The sequence below is a fragment of the Entelurus aequoreus genome, linkage group LG06 (genome assembly GCF_033978785.1).
Source record: "Entelurus aequoreus isolate RoL-2023_Sb linkage group LG06, RoL_Eaeq_v1.1, whole genome shotgun sequence".
Lineage (NCBI taxonomy): Eukaryota > Metazoa > Chordata > Actinopteri > Syngnathiformes > Syngnathidae > Entelurus > Entelurus aequoreus.
In genome coordinates, this window is record NC_084736.1 from 70,761,483 (window position 1) to 70,777,798 (window position 16,316).

General features: G+C 39.7%; 1 protein-coding gene across 2 annotated transcripts in view; it reads right to left on the bottom strand.

Annotated features, from left to right (window-relative positions):
* Positions 1-1,248: 1,248 nt before the first annotated feature.
* Positions 1,249-16,316, bottom strand: part of adgra2 (adhesion G protein-coupled receptor A2) — a 130,966-nt gene continuing 115,898 nt past the window's right edge. For both annotated transcript variants that reach the window (XM_062051423.1, XM_062051422.1), the window contains 14 exons: positions 14,915-15,078; positions 14,611-14,824; positions 14,363-14,527; positions 14,084-14,282; positions 13,242-13,391; positions 10,026-10,187; positions 9,739-9,939; positions 9,464-9,653; positions 6,286-6,494; positions 6,083-6,210; positions 5,892-6,015; positions 5,673-5,821; positions 5,051-5,140; positions 1,249-4,916 (listed from right to left, as the gene is read on the bottom strand). In XM_062051423.1, the coding sequence (XP_061907407.1) occupies positions 3,500-4,916; positions 5,051-5,140; positions 5,673-5,821; positions 5,892-6,015; positions 6,083-6,210; positions 6,286-6,494; positions 9,464-9,653; positions 9,739-9,939; positions 10,026-10,187; positions 13,242-13,391; positions 14,084-14,282; positions 14,363-14,527; positions 14,611-14,824; positions 14,915-15,078 (3,562 nt within the window). In that variant the 3' untranslated portion in view covers positions 1,249-3,499. The remainder of the gene's footprint in view (positions 4,917-5,050; positions 5,141-5,672; positions 5,822-5,891; positions 6,016-6,082; positions 6,211-6,285; positions 6,495-9,463; positions 9,654-9,738; positions 9,940-10,025; positions 10,188-13,241; positions 13,392-14,083; positions 14,283-14,362; positions 14,528-14,610; positions 14,825-14,914; positions 15,079-16,316) is intronic.

Here is a 16,316-nt window from a genome sequence, read left to right on the forward strand (position 1 = left end):
GCCAGGAGAACGGTACATTTCGGACTGCATTATGCAGAGTGTGAAATTTGGTGGAGGAGGAATTATGGTGTGGGATTTTCTTTCAGAAGTTGGGCTTGGCCCCTTACTTCCAGTGAAATGAACTTTGAATGCTCCAGGATACTAAAACATTTTGGACAATTCCATTCTCCCAACCTTGTGGGAACAGTTTGGAGCGGGCCCCTTCCTCTTCCAACATGACTGTGCACCAGTGCACAAAGCAAGGTCCATAAAGACATGGATTACAGAGTCTGGTAAGGATGAACTTGACTGACCTGCACAGAGTCCTGACCTGAACCCAATAGAACACCTTTGGGATGAAGTAGAATGGGGACTGAGAGCCAGGCCTTCTCGACCAACATCAGTGTGTGACCTCACCAATGCGATTTTGGAAGAATGGTGGAAAATTCCTATAAACCCACTCCGCAGCCTTGTGGACAGCCTTCCCAGAAGAGTTGAAGCTGTAATAGCTGCAAAAGCTGGACCAACATCATATTGAACCCTATGGGTTAGGAATGGGATGGCACTTCAAGTTTATATGTGAGTCAAGGCAGGTGGCCAAATACTTTTTGGCAATTTAGTGTATATCCCAGATCTCAGTATCCATATTGCTTTTAAGATAAGCAATGATAAAATTGCCAGTTAATAAAATAGGACTCTTTGATTTTTTTATATTTTAGCTTCCATCGCCCACACACACATGCACACCCTCACAAAATCCTAAATTTAATGGATGAAAATCTGCGATCCTCTCTTAAATCAAGTAAAGTGTCCATATTTGGATCTGGTACACATGCTGTATCATTCTGTGTATTTCACAAAGACATCCTTCAAACAATGAGAACGGGCGATTACAATACGATGCATAACGGAAGCCCAAGTTCCTGTTAATGCAACTTCCTTAGTAGAACATGCAACAGAAATATTGACTTATGCAGGTCAGATGCTGCTGGAACTGATGCAACTGAAAAAGAGAACTGACAAATCTGAAAAAAAATATGCTGATATATATACTTAATAATATATACTTATTTTAAGTGTATTCAGAATTATGTAAGATTTGGTGATGAGTAGATTTGTGTTGACATTATTCCTATATCTGTATGTATGCTTTTCCAAACTGGTGCAGCTAATCCAATCCCATCCAGAAGAGGGCAGTCAAACATGCAATTCAAGCGTTCCCCTGTCTATTGACTGTAATACTGTTTTTAATTGTGGAAAAGGAAATGTTTGATATTTGCCCTGATTTTATTTTATTTTTTAATGATTTCATTTGATACGAGAAACCATGCCTCAGTGCTGAAGGGATTACATACAAACAGAATATATCATTTGCATCCTGTATTCAAAGGTCCCACATAGCTTTGTTTTAATTGACATTATGTACAGCCAAAATTCACACGCACGTACACACACAGACACACACACACACACACACAAAATGCTCATGCAAAAAATACTTACAGCAAACATATCAAAGTAATTGCATAACGCTGTACTATAGCAATGGACAGTCTTCCAAAATGCACAGAAACAATCTCTCATTAAACATCTCAAATCACAAATCAATATTTGCATAATCTTGAAATACTGTCATCTGAATAAAATAAACACCTATCTTTTTTAAAAACCTATTCGACTGATTTTCTTTGTACAATTTCACATCAAGTTCTCTACCACTGAAACAAAAGTACCAGTGTGGCTTTCTGGAATCTTTAATTGTTTATAAATTATAATAAGCGGTAGAAATATCTGACTTAATCGTCTCATTTAAAGGGGTCATATTATGATTTTTTTCTCCATTTAAAGCACTTTTTTTGTGGTCTACATAACACGTGATGGAGGTGCTTTGGTAAAAATGTTGCATAGATTTTTTTAGATCAGTGATTCTCAAATTGTGGCGCAGGCTCTTAAATGTAGTAATTTAAATTGTTGCAGTGTTTTATTTTTAAGTCATTTTTTTATGTAATTTTGTTTTATTTTCCAAACACAGTGTTACTGTTCAAATTGTGTGTAATGTTACAGTGGTCAAAAATATTAAATATACTTGTTAAATAAAACCTCTGCCTACAATACTGTGTTTTAGTGTTGGTCTTCATGGTTGTGCTTGGAGAGCTAAGTTTTTTCTGAGGTGGTACTTGGTGAAATAAGTTTGAGAACCACTGTTTTAGACCATCTTTAAGTCACTTTCTGACTCTCTTCAGAATGCATCGTTTTGTAAGAGTCTTTTTTACGTGCTTAAGTAGTTTTTAGTTGTAGTTTTTAGCTCTTCCATATCAAGTCTACGGACAGTTATAAGTTAGAACTACATGCTATTTTTTTATTAGAAATGGCAACAACAGAGGATTTTAGCATGCATGTGCATGTACGAGCCAGTCTGCCCCACAACGAGAGGATAGAAAAAAATAATCCACACCATATATATTGTATAACCTAGGCAAAATTTGTCACAATGGTCTCAAATTCCAAACGGCTTGTTTGGAAAGAGGCAAACCTGTTTTATTACAATCTCCACCACTCCTCCATGGTTTGGATTACAATTTTACAGAAATATGGAGATCCCAAAAACACAATAAACCTGTACCGGTATCCGTTCATCCCTTAGGAGTGATGGACGGATGGGCAGCGCCTGAAGAGCTGCAGCCTGCCACCGTGACCCCACTCCTTCCCCTCTGTTGCTAGATATCTCGAGATGTATGTTGTAATATGTATATGTGCTTTGCTATGGAGGTTTTTTCCCACTCCAGACTGGGCTCCTAAGATCTACATCAGGGGTCTGGAACCTTTTTGGCTGAGAGAGCCATGAAAGCCAAATATTTTAAAATGTATTTCCGTGAGAGCCATTTAATATGTTTTAACACTGAATACAACTAAATGTGTGCATTTTTAAGTAAGACCAACATTTTTTGAGTATAAGTCTCTTATTCTTTTTAATAACATTGTTATTCTGAAGTTAACCAATAATAAATCAAATACTTCTTACCATTAATGAACAAGTGCGGAAGAAAACGGATTGATGGATTAAAATGCATGAGAATGTTTTATATTCTGAATGTTATTTTTAACACTGTGATTACCAGCGGAATTATTAATTACTTATCGTGTTAAGCAATGTCAGCTAAGATTTATCTGAGAGCCAGATGCAGTCATCAAAAGAGCCGCACCGGGCTCTAGAGCCATAGGTTCCCTACCCCTGATCTAGATTGTATTTTTTTACTCATCCTTCCCCAGCGTTGACCTATTTCCCATCTTTTACGGGGCGCCTTGTGGCGACCCATCAGCGTTCCTGTTCTGTAACCTTGTACACTGTTTGTTTGTCCAATCTTGAACGGGTTTGTGCTGAAAACAAAGTTTTGTTGTACTTGTGCAATGACAATAAAGACCTACCTACCAATAGGTAAGAAAAGCTGGTTTTGCATTATATGACCCCTTTAAAAGACTGTAAAATAGAACACATTCACAACTGAAGTCTGTGTACAAGTTACACTGTGGTTTCGCTCTTCCATAAACTGTTCTTCACTCCGACAGAACTTTGGGACTGATCTGTGCCGCTAACTTCAATTTCTAGCTCGAGAATGGAGTTTTTCAACGTGCCGTTTGGGGCCGCCGCCGCCCCCGGCACAGTCGTGGTGACGCTGTTCAAAGGGTAGGAGCAGCGCTTGGCATCCCGCTCTGCAGCGGCTGCGAGTTTCAGATTGTCCCTGCTGATGCATCGTCTCTGGGCTCCGTTCATGGCTGCCCTGCTGGCCGCGGAGGGAGGAAGAGGGTAGGGTTTGCGGCTGCCACTGCTCCCCCCGTCGCTGCCTTCTGAAGGGCTGGTGGCCACGGACTCACCCACCCGCTTTCCGTTCGTCAGCGGGCCTGCATGGCTCTCTGGGAGGCTGTGATGGATGCTCCCGTTCTCACTGGTGGCTTGTTTATGAACCGCATGTGATGAGCTGAGGTGCTCCAAGCCTGGAGGACCCAAAGCTCCGAGGCTGCCCCCACCTCCCGCCGTCCTTAGAGCTTTGAGGCGATAGTGACCTCTGCCTTCACCTCGATGGTGATGCTGGCTACTGCCTTGCTTAGTCCTACTATTTACTTTCCTTCTCTGAGGATGTACTGCAGAGTTAGTGCTGGGAAGAGTACTGTTTGTCGGCTTGGTGACATTGTCGGTGCTGGTGCCGATGTTGTTCGCGGCAGCGGCCCACGAAGTGTTGCTCGGCGTGTCTTGCGCCACCTGTAGCAAGTTAGTGAGCTTGCAGGGCCCAGGTCCGACACTGCTGATACCACTGGGTGTGGATGACGACCTGGCAGACGAAGAGTTGTGCGAGTCACCAGGTGGGTGGCAGCTGATGAGCAGTTGCGACCCCTGCTCAGAGGTTTGCACTCCGGTTCCTGTGGTGCAGGTGTGGGCGTAGGTAGACACAGGATGGGAGTGGCCGTGACCCGGGCAGCAGGGCAGCCACGAAGCTTGCACATCCACACGTCGGAAGCAGTGGTGCACCACCAGGAACACCCCCAGGGCTATGGCGACCATTCCGTAGAGCGAACTAAACAACAAGCTAGTGTGCCCGGTCAGCCACACTGCCATGGCCCCGCAGCACCACAGGGTCAAAAACAGGAAGTGGGTGGCCACCAGTACTAAGAACTGTGTCTTCAGTGGGTACTGGTCCTCCAGAGCCACATTAGTGTTTATAGGACCCAGAACGGAGTCCGTAGAGCGGAGGCTGATGCTTCCTGCCAGTGCGGGCTGACTCTCAGTCACAGGAGAGGGCAGAGTGGTTCCGGTGCATTCTTTGGTTGCACGGCGCCTTAGGCAGAACACAGTGCACAGGAAGTAGATCCAGGTCACCAACACCACTAGGCTCGCCGGGACAAAGAAAGCCCCCAGGCTGGGGCGCCACACCAGCCAGCAGCTGCAAGAGTAGCAGTAAAAATTCACGAAGGGTAGCAGCAGAACAAGAACATCATTCACTGAATTAGCCACTTTGGCACTAAACATAACAACTTCAGGTCAAGGGGTCGAAGGACCAAAAAGACAAGTACTCACTAAGGGCTGTTGTCTCCGTAGTTGCTGACATTGACAGCTGCCGTGATCCCACAAATAATAAGAGGGACTCCACCAGCTATTAAATAGAACCTTGAATGAGAGTAAAAACACACATCTTATACATGCAAGCCTGGGTCATGTCTCTGGAATATGAATAGAGCCGTGTGATCCTGGGCAAAGGTCAGCACGGGCAATAATTTATTGCGGAGCGGTGCCTTATAGCGGCAACAAAGGCGAATGTGGAGGAGAAGCACTGTGCATGATCTTTGCTCTGGGATCACAGGGGCAAGATGAGGCCAGGGGGAGGCGAAACAGAAGGAATTATTTGGGAACACTGAATCTCCCTTTTAGATTTACAGCAAGCCCTCACTTTTACTGGATTCATACATTCTTCTCGCCTGCTTCATCTCGGTTTATTGCTTTTTGTGTCTTATACAGAAAGCCTTCAAGGTTTCACAAAAACAGAGGGACTTTGGTTGTCGGGTACAATGACTCATTTCATAGTGGGCGTTATGGGTGGTCGAGCACAAGGACATCTGCATCTGTCCAAATCTTAAACCATACTGACTGCTCGCAACACTCTTATGGTACGAGAGGAGGCTGAAGGTGTTCTTGCTCTGACCTGAGCATAGGTCGCTGAGTAGGTGGAACAGAGGAATCCCCTTCCTGTTGCCGCGGCATTCTCCACATAGCTTCTTTGTAGATGACCCTGGCACTGACCCCGATCCACAGCAAAGTCGACAGCGAGGAATAGTGCAAGGCGATGCCCACCTGTTGCATATTGCTCACATGTCAAGCCTACTGCACTCATGACAGGATAGAATAACAAGCACGCACTTACAGCTTGACAAACAATCGGGTAGCTGGTCAAGCTTATGCCTCCTGCGTAGATGGCTGTTGTCATGGCGATGTGAAAGCAGGTGTTCAGTAATGTGTGCCAGCTTTTTCTTGAAATGTGAATGGAACTGTTGAGGAAAAAAACAGACATGAGTGTTTGGCCTATGTGTGGTTATGTAACTTTGTATGACATGCCTGTGGTGTAGTATGTGTGTGATGATGATGGTGAAGAGGCAAAGGAGGAGTATTGCAGTACAGGCATACACCACAGGGTGGAGCACACTGACAGACACAGGTCTAGAGTTGGGGAAATTTGGCACCTCCTGGACAAGAAAAACAACAACGTAAATTACAGTACGACTTAATCCACCGGGGAGGCTCAAAGTGTGATTTCATACGTGCAGCACAGCATAGTTGCCAAGCAGAGAACAACGCATGGTGGAGGTGCTGCTGTCACTGTGCACCAGCTGGCATCCCTCATGGCTCCAGCCTCCATGTTTGTCCAGCGTCTTCTGGCTCCACTGGGCCGCCACTGCATCGCTCCCCGGGGACAAGTGGCGCACTGACACCCAGATAGGCTCCGAGTGGTTCCACATTCTGCAGCCATCTATATTATTATAAGAAGCAGAAGAAATGTAAGAAGGTAAACCAGCTCTCATTATAATGCAGCCTAGTAGTCTACAACAGTGTTTTTCAACATTTTTGAGCCAAGGCACATTTTTTGTGTTGAAAAAATCCGGAGGCACACCACCAGCAGAAATCATTTGACAGTAAAAAGTCGTCGTCGCAATTGTTGGATACGACTTTAAACCATAACCAACCATGCATCAATATAGCTCTTGTCTCAAAGTAGGTGTATTGTCACAACCTGTCACATCACGCCGTGACTTATTTTAAGTTTTTTGCTGTTTTCCCGTGTGTAGTGTTTTAGTTCTTGTCTTGCGCTCCTATTTTGGAGGCTTTTTCTCTTTTTTTGGTATTTTCTTGTAGCAGTTTCATGTCTTCCTTTGAGCGATATTCCCCGCATCTACTTTGTTTTAGCAATCAAGAATATTTTAGTTGTTTTTATCCTTCTTTGTGGGGACATTGTTGATTGTCATGTCATGTTCGGATGTACATTGTGGACGCCATCTTTGCTCCACAGTAAGTCTTTGCTGTCGTCCAGCATTCTGTTTTTGTTGACTTTGTAGCCAGTTCAGTTTTAGTTTCGTTCTGCATAGCCATCTCTAAGCTTCAATGCCTTTTCTTAGGGGCACTCACCTTTTGTGTATTTTTGGTTTAAGCATTAGATACCTTTTTACCTGCACGCTGCCTCCCGCTGTTCCCGACATCTACAAAGCAATTAGCTACCGGCTGCCACCTACTGATATGGAAGAGTATTACACGGTTACTCTGCCGAGCTCTCGACAGCACCGACACTCAATAACAACACATCATTTGCAGATTAATTACTCGTTTGCAAAAAATATTTTTAACCCAAATAGGTGAAATGAGATAATCTCCCACGGCACACCAGACTGTATCTCACGGCACAGTGGTTGAAAAACACTGGCCTAATTGCACACAATAATACGAAATAATGCTAAATGAATCAGTCCATCCAGGATTTCGCTACGTCACTATTGTGCCAATTCACGCAAATTCAACCAATCTCAAGAAATTATGTCCAGTTTTGCAACTTTGTCCAATGCCCACAACTTACCCCCACACATTTTGGCCAATCAGCATTTTTTTCCTCAATAATATTTGTCTCTGAACAGCGCTCAAACACACACATCAACTGTCCAATAACCACTTACGTTTGTTTCTTGTGCAGACAAAGCAGGAACAACATAGTGTAACAATATATTAACCTTTTATTGCAAAAAAAAAGACAAAATTGTCATCCCCATGCATAGTTCAGAACTACTTCCTATTTCAGTCTATGCCGCTAAGACATCTGGGTAATGTAGCACATAGCAACACTCGGACTTCCTAGTTTACATGTATTTATACGTATATTTGTTTAACATTTATTTATCCAGGATAAGACAATTAAGAACATATTTTGATTTGCAGTGCTGACCTAGCAAAGAGGCAGCATTTACATGACGGAGATGTTGAAGTGTGATGATAATTTTTCATTGTCTCTCACTTGCCAATAAAAAAAAAATCTTATAGATCACTTTCAACCGTATAACAAAGCTCTTATCGTGCGGGGGTAAATCTGTTGAGACATAAACGAACGTTTAAGATCGACAAACACTTTTCAAGTGAAAAACATACACGGAGAATGTCTGTAACTTGTGGACAACAGAGCAGATGGCGGACAATAAGGAAGTCTTTTGTGGTGTTTCTTTCTGTAATAGTAATTAATTGTTACATATTATAATTAGTTATAATTAATTAAATCTAGGGATGTGCCCATCGATCGGTCACCGATCAGTATCAGGCATTTTCTTGAAAAAGTATGTGATCGCCATTGCCGATTATTGCCTTTAATGCTAATCACAAACGCTTATCCCCTCTAGCTATTTTAAGTCCCCTGGCTGATCGATCCATAAATTGAGAGTGTCGACACCAAGGGTAATATCATATATGATTGATAGTTGAGTAAGTAGATCAATATTTTTACTTTCACAAAATACATATGTTTTTGTGAAAGTAAACATAACATTGTTGTTAATGTTTACAAACTCAGAGAATAAGTTCCTGGACACAGGAGGACTTTGAGGCCTAACAGGACTTAAATGGGTAATAGATAGTAGTTTTTGATTTTGTTAATTTATTGTGTACTATTGACTTTGCTTTGATCAAATATGTTGTATGTAACTCAAGAGAAAGAGTATTAGGAACTAGTTAAAATATTGTGCTGATATTGTCAAACTGTCAATAATACTCGTAATAAATACATAGAAAATAATTACAGTTAGTACATGTGATCAGTATCGGTATTCATATATGTCGATTTCATTCATGGATTTTCGGAATCGACAGCATAAATCCCTAATCGGAACATCCCTTATTATAACAGTACAAATTTGACAACGAGCTCTGAGTATGTGCTTCAACTGCCATATTCGGTATAAAACGAGTAAAACTCAAAACAGTATTTATTTTACAATTTTTCTTGAGATTCCCATGCTTTTTGAAGTTAAGTTCACAAGGAACACGTAAACCATTAACATCAAATTAATGAAATCACAAGGTGAGCCAATGTTATTGGAAAAAATTAGGCTCAAACCACTGCAACTTTTGCGCAATTTTTTTAAAAAAGCTGTCGTGATTAGAAGTATTTTAGGCCGCAATGATCACAAAAAAAGACCTGCGAAAAGTAATCCTGGTGGGACTGAAAAATACTTCATTGACAGTGTCAATCAAAACTGCTAATCACAAAATCTCGTTATGGTCTTAATGTTTTTGCATTGCAAAGGTTTTATTCTTGAGGTATAGGAAAGTAGTAGATTCATCAGTCTTTCTTGTGTTTAGAAACCTGTTTTTAGCTTCCCAAATTGAAAGATTGTCAGTTGGAGTTGATTATGGCAGAAAAAAAGTGCTGAAATTAAAAGGAATAAAGATATCCCTTTGATCACTCACCCAGGCCTACGTAGACGACAGGAGTGTTAACGCTGCGTCTTCTGGAATGTGCCGCAGCGTTGCTTGAATTCCCAGTTAGAGGGAAAAAGCTTCCAGTTCGGAAGACCACAAACTGCAGCTTACAGTCTGTAGGCGCATCGGAGGGAAACAAAGTAGCAGGGAGAGTCACAGATGCCACAGCTACTGAATTCTGAAGGAAAAAAACAAAACAAAGCAATACTTGATCAATGTTTAGATATGGGTCTAAATACACAAACATCATACTCAAATCTCACCTTGAGGGGGAAATTGTTCAGAGATGTGTTATGGGAGCCGGTGCTGCAGCGAAAACGAAGCTGTTGCTCATGACTGGGCTCTGGTATTTCCATCCCCACAACGGCTGCTGAGAGCTCTCGGCGTTCATATGCAGTGCAGGTTAGGCCAGTAAAGTGGGCAGGTCGAATTAAGTGTGCTTCCATCACAATGTTCTTTGACACCTGTACACATCATGAACTCAACTATAAAGTCCTGTCCAAACCCGATTAAAAAATAAATGAAACATATCATATAAGAGTTCTTATACCATAGAGAAATCCTGAGCATGGCTGTGCAGTTTAGGCCAAGCCAGAGACTCCAAAGAGCCCACAATGGAGCTGCAGGCTCTTTTCTCTCGCTGGGCCATAGCCAGGATCTGATCATCCACTTGCATCAGGTTACTCCCCATCTCTACCAACACCTCTGGCAACTGGAGCAGACATAGAAACACATTATTATGTACAGCGCACTTGCACATTTTCTTGAGGTTTAGTACAGCAGCTGCATCTAAAATCCTGCTTTTAAAAAGATAATAATATCCATGTTATTTCAGTACCAACCTAAAAAAACAAATACAACTAAAAAGCAGTTTTTTATCCCCTGCACATTTTAACCTCCAAAAATAATGTTACTATATTGAACGGAGACAAGTCAAACACTAGTGCCAGGCGGAAAACGGCCGCTCAGGCTGAAGCTTGTCCCTTTAGACCGCCCACGAGCTCATTTCTGCGGCTACCTTCCTGCCAATGTGACAATGATTAACAGCATGCAGCAGCTGACCAATCAGCAGTCAAAAGCGAGATAAGGTCAAGTTGGCTACCACACGACATTATGAATCACAAACAGGTAAGACAAAAAAAACGATCTTGAAAAATGCAATCTTGAAAAAACAAAGTGAAGTTATTTATTTCATTTTATTATTTTATACAAAAAATAGTTATTAAACAATTTGTTTCCCATTAATTTTACTCCATAACATGCATTTAATCCCTTCAAACCACACCCTCTTCAAGCTGCACCCCTTGTACGCAAGACAGTTGAGGCCCCTCAACTTCAAACCTAAATTTCGTATCTGATACTAAATGTTTTGACTGGTCAATGTGTGCTTTTGTAACCTCCACACTTTTAACAGTTTGGCAAAACACTCGTACCTTTTTGGGCCCTAAAGTAAAAATGTTTAATCCAATGTTATTGTTAAGAGTATAATTATATCTTTATGAACATAAATTGACTCAAAGTGTGTCCTTATTTATGACAATACAGAGCAGTTCTACCCGGTTGCAAGCTGCAACTTCAATAATAAACATCCATTCTTTTAATACTGCTCATCCTGTTCAGAGTCACAGGGAAGCTGGAACCTATCCCAGCCGACTGAGGGCTGGTGAATAATGTGAGCCTGCACTACCAATGGCACCCAGTGACAAACATTATAGATTACATTAGGTCTGAATCTATCAGTCAAAGCTAGACTTTTGTGTCTTTTGCAGAATTTTGGATCATTGCTTGAATTTTTTTTACAATTGTGCAATGTTAATATTTTAGTCAATGAATTTTTTATCATGATTGGGCAAAAAAACAAAAAAAACGATTGGTTTATTTTACTTTCATTTTTGGAATAAATAAATGAAACTGATAAACAATTACTCTCTTTTGCAGTATGGAAGAGCAATAACACGATAAAAAAATAAAAATAAAAATAAACTGTCTGATTCTCATTTTACATTTACCAAAGCAAACAAATGATATTGACAGTCAGTAAAAATTAAAAAAATTTCAAAAAACATGTTTTTTTTTTCACATTCTGACACCTAAACGGAAAGTTGGTAGTTTAAGACGAGACAGCGGACTGTCTTGTAGAAACAAAAAACAGTGTGGTTTTGTATCGTTCGTCAGAAAGACAAGATGATCGTGGATCAATGTATATTTCTTATATAAACGCAGGATACACTGTTTTTTTAGGGCTGTCCAAAATAGGAAGTTAACTTGTGTGATTAATCACAATTAATTATCACAATTATCATGTATATTTGCAGATTAATCTCGCAATTTATTTTGATCGCACATAGCGGTAGAAAATGGATGGATGGATGTTCTTTTAACCTGAAAGGTGTGTTGCTATCTGGTCAGTGTTTGGGTCAATGCATACATCAGTGCAACGATGAGGGAGGAGGTTGTGCTCGCTCGTAAATTTCACTTCTAAATAAACTCAGATTGTGCTTTAAATAAAATTGTTAGTACATTTTTGATTAAATATATTAAATGCATTTAAGTAAAACATTTTAAAAATGTTCCTGTATGACATTCTGTCAATAAAATTGCATTTGTGTCCAAATATTGGGCTCTTAAAGTTAGTTTAAATTATGCAAGCAAGTAATAACCCATGGTTAGTCATGATTAATCCCAGTTTAAAACTGTGAGTAATGTGATTTAAATAATTACTCATCTGACAGCCCACATTTTTTTTCCTACAGGCCAGACCAGTCTTGTCTTTGAATAGCAACAAAAAATATATATATTTTTTTTCTTTTCTCCTGAATTCTGATTTAAATTATTATATAAAATATAAAATGAAAATAAAACAGTTTTTCGATTTAGTTTTTGTTTGACACTGAAAGCTTTGTTTTGCATTTAAAAAAAAAATGTAGTTCCATGCGTCCATTCATCTATTTTTTATCGCCATTTTCTATCATGTCCCTTTTTTGTATTTCATAAAGGAAATTCAAACAAACATTTTTTTTGTTTTCAATTCCCATTCATGAAACGCAAATTCAACAACCAAAACATACACTGACCAATGGCCAGTGAGTGTACTCAGGGATGAAATGTCAAATTCAGAAGTGGGGGAGACATAATTGGCTAGAGTACAGGGGGTGTGGTTTGAAGGATAGGATGCATGTTTTGTAATATTGAGTTATTTATTTATTTATAGTGCAAAATATCCAAATTACCAATAAATGAAACAATTATGGGCTGTCCACTTTCCTCTCTCCACATCATATTTCACTGCTGGACCACCAAAGTCTGACGTAATTTTAAATGACGTGATATTACATTTTATATAAAGCACCCTGTCATTATTTGACACCCTGTCATTTACTGACATTTTTATTTTACAACGTTTTAAAAATATTTTCATCACAAATATCTCTTTTGTGAATGATTGCGACTAGCTTTTATCGCACATCTGACCGCCGATTGGTCAGCTGCTTCGTGCTGTGAATTTTTGTCACGTTGGCAAGACAGCATGCCCATAAAGCCAATTAATGAGCTTGAGAACGGTCTAAAGGGACAAGCTTCACTCTGAACGGAGGTTTTCCGCCTGGCACAAGTGTTTGACTTGTCTCCATTCAATAGCGTTACATTATCTTTGGATGGTCAAAAGAGCAGGGGACAGAAATTGCCTTTTGAAAAAGTGCAGGGGACGTGTTAGGTCCATTAGTGTACTGTATATTCATTTGCAATGTGTGTTGAACTTCAGCCAAACCTCTTGCAGCTGTCTGACATATTCCATAAACTTCTCCATCATTTGTGCGACATAGAGCACATCCACTGAGTCAGTGAAGCCTGCCGCCTCCAGAGTGTACGTGCGCACTTGGTGGGCCAAAGTAACAGCATTCGATGTATTGATGGGCCTCTGGAATAGAAATCAAATAATAGACAATGTTTAATAGGCGAGACAGATAGATAGATAGATAGATAGATAGATAGATAGATAGATAGATAGATAGATAGATCGATCAATGTTTATTTATATAGCCCTAAATCACAAGTGTCTCAAAGGGCTGTATAGATAGATAGTACTTTATTGATTCCTTCAGGAGAGTTCCCTTAGGAAAATTTAAATTCCAATAGCAGTGTACAGAATTGAGATATAATTTAAAATAATCTAAAAAGTAAATAATGGAGGTATAAATGGAAATAAAATAGAAAATATAACAATAAGGATACAAATAAAAAGTAACAATAAGAATAAAAATACAACAGTAAAAATAAGAATATAACAAGAGAAACTAGGCAGTAGTGACCATGTTATGAAAAAAATAAATAAAAAAAAATTTTTAAAAAAGAAGAAAAAGGGTAATACTGTCGATTATATGAAAGATGTGATGTGTATATTGCACCTTTAAAATGTATTGCACTGTTATTGCACTGTTTTTTGTTGCTGTTTATTTCAGTATTATTATTGCTTTGCGTCCCCTGTCATCCTAGTACCCCCCTCCCCCCCCAGAGAGGAGTTGCACAGTCTGATGGCGTGTGGGACAAAGGAGTTTTTTTAGTCTATTAGTCCTGCACTTGGGATGAAGCACTGAGCACAACATTACTGACCAGGATGAAGGTATGCAGGACACGGGTGATGTCGTTAGTGTAGTGACAGTTGGTGTAGTTGCCTTCCTGCCACTCTCCAAAGCGGTCACATACACGAGAGGCTTTCTTCTGCTCTATGCCGCCCTCTACAGACATGGAGGGGTAACGCAGCTGCAGGCAGTACTGATGGGAGGTGATGCCTGCCAGAGTTCTTGGCCATCTGCAAGTTTTTCCGCCAGAGAAGAATGAGAAGCATGCAAACGTAAACATGCTGTGTTGATACGTGTGACTGTAACTAACCTGAACTCGCCCCGGTTGTTGACAACTTTATCCTCTGGGCAGAAGGAGGCGCTGTTCTCCAGCACCACTATTTCAACAGTGCGAGATGAGTTGCCCCTCCCAGTCGTAACCACACACTCCCACTCTCCACTGGCCTCCACATGTACGTTGAATAGAATAAGCTCACTGCATATTAAGCATACATGTGACACATTAGTGCACACAGTCACTGAGAACTTTTAAATAAAGCCTGAGGGCCATGTCTTCACCTGGTAATAAAGGTGCAGTCGTGCAGGACGTTGCTCTCCAACTGGACGCCCATGTCGGGGTCAGAGGTCACTAGCTGACCATTGTGACGCCAGTGCAGAGAGGTGACTTTGTCCACGAGGCCGGAGGTGCAGTGGAACGGCAGCCGATCGCCTTTGAAGACCACCTGCCGCTGAGAGGGCAGCAGTGTCAGGGTGTGCAGCTCCAGGGGACCGTCTGACATGATGGATAAGACACATGTGTGATCGGTGCGCGTCTAATACTGAGGGGGATAGATTTGAAAAATGAATGCACCAATTCACTCACCACAGCTCAGCTGGCTTTCTCTTAGTCCACGAAGGGGTTTTCCTCTCAGCGTTTTTGGATAAGCACACAGGGTTTCATCCCCGAGTCGGGCTGAGCTGCTGCGGAAGAAGCCCGGGACCCAGCGCAGCCCACAGTCACATGACAGGTAGTCTGAGTTGAAGTTCCTGCGGGTGGAAAAGAACAACTCACTGTCATGATTTGTGGAAACCTTTTGAGATGCAAACATAAAATAATTAAACTCCTTCTACAAGGCACTTCATTTTTTCAACAATTTTAATTTTTTGGCAAAAAATGTAAATTACATTGGAAACTCCTATACTGCATTGAAAATAATTTCCCTAATATTTAGTTTTTATACTGATTTTTTCTTCAACATGATGGTAATTATGATACAATGATGTCAACCCCACAACACCAATATTGTGACAATATAGCTATGAGGAGAGCATCTCAATCTCGAAGAGAATTGTATAATTGGATCAAAGACATTCCATTAGAACTCCAAAATGAATGTACAGAGAGTCAAATGGGACACAATTAAATAAATAAATATTATAACCGTTACGTAGATGTGTCACTAATGAATTATAATTGGAAATAAATACATAAATGTGTTATTAATTTCTTCCATGTAAAATTACATTTAGTCATTTAATTTATTATTTAAATATTTAATCATTTCATTATTGATTGAATTAAATAGCTAAATATCTACCACCAACTCTCGAAAATATATGAGTACAGTTTAAACTAAATAATTAAATAATGAAAAAAACATTAAATACTAAGTCAATGAAATCAATAATTATTAAATGTTTAAATAATTAAATGTAATTATAAATTACATGAATTAATGACACATTTAATACCATGTATGTACTTAATACAAAGTATAATGAAATAATGACACATTTAAGCATGTATTTATTTATTTAATTTTATCCCATTTGACCCTTCATAATTTACATCCATCCTATTCTTCCTTACACTTTACTATTTCACAATCATATTGATTAAATTACAATTTAATGATTTATTTTTTTATTATTTCATGTTTTAATTCAATAATTTAAGATGATTATTTTATCATTTATTTATGTCATAATTTAACGATTTATTTATTTAGTTTTTGATTAAATTAATCACAGTATCATAATTTAATAATGAATTTGATTATTTAATGAACATGTGTAGTTTGTGAATTTAATCTACCTGTCAAGAAAATAGATGGATGGATGGATGTCAAACTCACCCATCAAAGTCAGTGGGCGGGGCTAATACAAATCTAGTCCAATCACTGCTTTGGTCTGAAACCTTTTTGGAAGGAGGATATACTCATACTTTTTAGGGAGTTGATTGAATATATTTATGATTTAATTCATTTGCTTATTAAATGATTAAA